The sequence below is a fragment of the Entelurus aequoreus genome, linkage group LG08, assembly GCF_033978785.1.
Source record: "Entelurus aequoreus isolate RoL-2023_Sb linkage group LG08, RoL_Eaeq_v1.1, whole genome shotgun sequence".
Taxonomy (NCBI): Eukaryota; Metazoa; Chordata; class Actinopteri; order Syngnathiformes; family Syngnathidae; genus Entelurus; species Entelurus aequoreus.
Genome location: NC_084738.1, coordinates 73,203,215 through 73,208,214, shown reverse-complemented (window position 1 = coordinate 73,208,214; position 5,000 = coordinate 73,203,215). Strand labels below are relative to the sequence as shown.

The 5,000-nt window shown below is 42.3% G+C and overlaps 1 protein-coding gene across 4 annotated transcripts in view; it reads right to left on the bottom strand.

The window, feature by feature from the left end:
• wnk4a (WNK lysine deficient protein kinase 4a) overlaps window positions 1-5,000 on the bottom strand; it is an 82,888-nt gene that overhangs the window by 1,352 nt on the left and 76,536 nt on the right. For all 4 annotated transcript variants that reach the window (XM_062057284.1, XM_062057285.1, XM_062057286.1 and 1 more), the window contains exons 18-19: window positions 4,218-4,659; window positions 583-794 (exon numbers count right to left, since the gene is read on the bottom strand). In XM_062057284.1, coding sequence (XP_061913268.1) covers window positions 583-794; window positions 4,218-4,659 — 654 coding nt within the window. The remainder of the gene's footprint in view (window positions 1-582; window positions 795-4,217; window positions 4,660-5,000) is intronic.

The following is a 5,000-nucleotide window of genomic DNA, read 5'->3' as shown; positions in this document are numbered from 1 at the left end:
CTAACGCTAGCAGTACGTAACAAGTAACGCATGTACCAAAATATATGGATTTGAGGTGTAAATCTGTAAAAAAATAGCTTAAAAAAGCTGGTGTGCTAACTTTAGCATGCTATTAGCGTTGGTCAAGTACCAAAATATATGGATTTGAGGTGTAAATCTGTAAAAATAGATTAAAAAAGCTATCGTGCTGACTTTAGCATGCTATTAGCATTGGTCAAGTACCAAAATATTAGCCTTTGAGTTGTATATCTGTAAAAATACCCCCCAGTGGTGCCCCCAGTAGCCCCTCCCATTGGCGACTCCAGTGGTTCCCCCCCCCAGTGGCCCTCCCACTGGCACACCCCCAGTGGCCCCTCCCAGTGGTACACCCCAGTGGCCCATCCCAGTTTTTACCCCAGTGGCCCCCCCAGTTGCCCCTCCCAGTGGCCCCTCCCAGTTGTCCCCCCAGTGGCGTCCCCCCAGTGGCTTACCCCCAGTGGTCTCCCAGTTTTTAACCCCAGTGGTCCCCCCCAGTCCCCCCAGTGGCATCCCCCACTGGCCCCCCTCCCCCAGTGTACCCCCAGGTGCGGCGGGGGTCCCCACCTTGGAGCGTTATGATGTCAGAGCGCTGCAGGCTGTTCCTGCGTGACGGGGGGAGGACAGGCCCCGCCCCCTTGGACAGACGGCGCTGGCGGCTGGACAAGATGGCGGCGGGGGCCACGATGGCCGGCGGGGGCACCTTGCCCATCTTGTGATACAGGTCCTCCATCTCCCGCTTCTGGCACGCCTGCAGGGCCTGGACCTCCGACTGGTGCCTGCAGGACCACAGGACAGTCCGGGTGAAGGAGGAGGCTTCACCACACGTCTTAAAATAAAGCTCCGCCCACTCAGCCTCAGTCATTTACTTTTTTGTTAGCAAGCGAGCTAACCTAGCATGACGCTGCTGTTGCATGTGGCTAAGCTAATGTTGCTAACTGTCACACTCACGTGACTAAGTTGTATGTGATACATGGCATCTACTGTCCTGATCCCACTCCCGTACTTGATGGCAGTCAACAAAAAAAGTATCGGATGATATCAGCTTGCATGTAAAATGTCCGATACAAGCAGTCGCATTTATTAGTGGTGTGCCGATACATTATTGATATCAGAGATATCAGCAAAAGATCAAGTATCAGATGATATCAGCATGCATGTAAAATGTCCGATACAAGCAGTCATTATTATTAGTGGTGTCGCGATACATTATTGATATCAGAGGTATCAGCAAAGAATCATAAATCGGACGATATCAGCTTGCATGTAAATTTTCCGATACAAGCAGTCGTATTTATTAGCGGTGTTATGTTACGATATTGATATCAAAGCTCAGTCTGATATCAACAAAATATCAGCTATTGGATGATATCATCTTGCATGTAAAATGTCCGATACAAACAGTCATATTTAGTAGTGGTGTCCCGACACATTATTGATATCAGAGATATCAGGAAAAGATCAAGTATCAGATGATATCAGCTTGCATGTAAAATGTCTGATACAAGCAGTCGTATTTATTAGTGGGGTCCTGATACATTATTGATATCAGAAACATCAGCAAAGAATCAAAAAGCGAATGACATCAGCTTGCATGTAAAAAGTCTGATACAAGCTCCTCCGATACAAGCAGTCGTATTTATTAGTGGGGTCCCGATACATTGTTGATATCAGCAAAAGATCAAGTATTAGATGATATCAGCTTGCATGTAAACTGTCCGATACATGCAGTCGTATTTATTAGTGGGGTCCCGATACATTATTGATATCAGCAAAAGATTAAGTATCAGATGATATCAGTTTGCATGTAAAATGTCTGATACAACCAGTCGTATTAATTAGTTGGGTCCCGATACATTATTGATATTGGAAATCAGTCTGATATCAGCGAAGAATCACAAACCGGATGATATCAGCTTGCATGTAAAATGTTCGATACAAGCTGCGATACAAGCAGTCATATTTATTAGTGGTGTCCTGATACCTTTATGATATCAGCAATTAGTCTGATATCAACAAAATATCCAACATCGGATGATATCAGCTTGCATGTGAAATGTCCGATACAAGCAGTTGTATTTATTAGTGGTGTCCCGATACATTATTGATATCAGCAAAAGATCACGTATCGGATGATATCAGCTTGCATGTGAAATGTCCGATACAAGCAGTTGTATTTATTAGTGGGGTCTTGATACATTATTGATATCAGCAAAATATTAAGTATCAGATGATATCAGCTTGCATGTAAAATGTCCGATACAAGCAGTCATGTTTATTAGTTGGGTCCCGATACATTATTGATATTGGAAATCAGTCTGATATCAGCGAAGAATCACAAACCGGATGATATCAGCTTGCATGTAAAATGTCCGATACAAGCTGCGATACAAGCAGTGATATTTATTAGTGGTGTCCTGATACCTGTATGATATCAGCAATTAGTCTGAAATCAACAAAGTATCCAATATCGGCTGATATCAGCTTGCATGTGAAATGTCTGATACAAGCAGTTGTATTTATTAGTGGTGTCCCGATACATTATTGATATCAGCAAAAGATCAAGTATCGGATTATATCAGCTTAAATGTGAAATGTCCGATACAAGCGGTTGTATTTATTAGTGGGGTCTTGATACATTATTGATATCAGCAAAAGATCAAGTATCGGATGATATCAGCTTGCATGTGAAATGTCCGATACAAGCAGTTGTATTTATTAGTGGGGTCTTGATACAATATTGATATCAGCAAAAGATCAAGTATCGGATGATATCAGCTTGCATGTGAAATGTCCGATACAAGCAGTTGTATTTATTAGTGGGGTCTTGATACATTATTGATATCAGCAAAAGATCAAGTATCAGATGATATCAGCTTGCATGTGAAATGTCTGATACAAGCAGTTGTATTTATTAGTGGTGTCCCGATACATTATTGATATCAGCAAAAGATCAAGTATCGGATTATATCAGCTTAAATGTGAAATGTCCGATACAAGCGGTTGTATTTATTAGTGGGGTCTTGATACATTATTGATATCAGCAAAAGATCAAGTATCGGATGATATCAGCTTGCATGTGAAATGTCCGATACAAGCAGTTGTATTTATTAGTGGGGTCTTGATACAATATTGATATCAGCAAAAGATCAAGTATCGGATGATATCAGCTTGCATGTGAAATGTCCGATACAAGCAGTTGTATTTATTAGTGGGGTCTTGATACATTATTGATATCAGCAAAAGATCAAGTATCAGATGATATCAGCTTGCATGTGAAATGTCTGATACAAGCAGTTGTATTTATTAGTGGGGTCTTGATACATTATTGATATCAGCAAAAGATCAAGTATCGGATGATATCAGCTTGCATGTGAAATGTCCGATACAAGCAGTTGTATTTATTAGTGGGGTCTTGATACAATATTGATATCAGCAAAAGATCAAGTATCGGATGATATCAGCTTGCATGTGAAATGTCCGATACAAGCAGTTGTATTTATTAGTGGGGTCTTGATACATTATTGATATCAGCAAAAGATCAAGTATCAGATGATATCAGCTTGCATGTGAAATGTCTGATACAAGCAGTTGTATTTATTAGTGGGGTCTTGATACATTATTGATATCAGCAAAAGATCAAGTATCGGATGATATCAGCTTGCATGTGAAATGTCCGATACAAGCAGTTGTATTTATTAGTGGGGTCTTGATACATTATTGATATCAGCAAAAGATCAAGTATCAGATGATATCAGCTTGCATGTGAAATGTCCGATACAAGCAGTCGTATTTATTAGTGGTGTCCCGATACATTATTGATATCAGAAATATCAGCAAAGAATCATAAATCGGATGATATCAGCTTGCAAGTAAATTGTCCGATACAAGCAGCCGTATTTAATAGCGGTGTTATGATACGATATTGATATTGAAGCTCAGTCTGATATCAACAAAATATCAGGTATCGGATGATATCAGCTTGCATGTAAAAAGTCCGATACAAACAGTCATATTTATTAGTGGTGTGCTGATACATTATTGATATGGGAGATCAGTCCATATTGATATCAGCGATCGGTCTGATATCATGAAAGGTGTATCTAGCATGAATATTAATACTTGCACGTACAAAGTCTCCAAGGCACATTAGAAGGTGTGCAGTAAGAAGCGTGTCCGCGTGATCAGGTGGTGTGACTCACTTGTCTCGCAGCTCCTGCAGCTCCTCCGTCATGTCGCTGTCAGAGTCGTCGCTGCTCAGGTAGGTGGCGCTGCAGCTCATCATCCACAGGTGGTGCAGGGCGGTGTTGGGCGGAGGACTGCCGGCCGCTCCGTCCCACAGACCGCCGTCCGCCATCAGGCTGAGGCTGTGCGCTCGCCTCCTTTGGCCACGCCTCCTGGCTCTCGGACGCTCCTCCACCGCCTTATCGTCCTCGTCCTCGTCCTCGTCCTCGTCCTCGTCCTCGTCCTCGTCCTTGTCCAGGTCCTGCAGCAGGTCTCTGTGGGGGTGCGGCTGAGGACGGGTCTCGGACCCGGGCTCCTCGCTGGCCACGTGTCCGTGTGAGTCTGGCGAGGCCGAGGCGAGAAAGTCTGTGCTGGGCGTGACTTGGAAGCGTCCGACTGTCACCGCAGCTGCCGACCGTCCTGGGGAACATCGTCAACATCAGTATCCAATAAGCTAGCATGCTAATGTTAGCATTTGTCAAGCACCCAAATAACTGTAATAATAGCTAAAAAAAAAGAAAAGAAAAAAAAAAGCTAGCATGCTAATGTTAGCATTTGTCAAGCACCCAAATAACTGTAATAATAGCTAAAAAAAAGAAAAGAAAAAAAAAGAAGCTAGCATGCTAATGTTAGCATTTGTCAAGCACCCAAATAACTGTAATAATAGCTAAAAAAAAAGAAAACAAAAAAAAAGCTAGCATGCTAATGTTAGCATTTGTCAAGCACCCAAATAACTGTAATAATAGCTAAAAAAAAGAAAA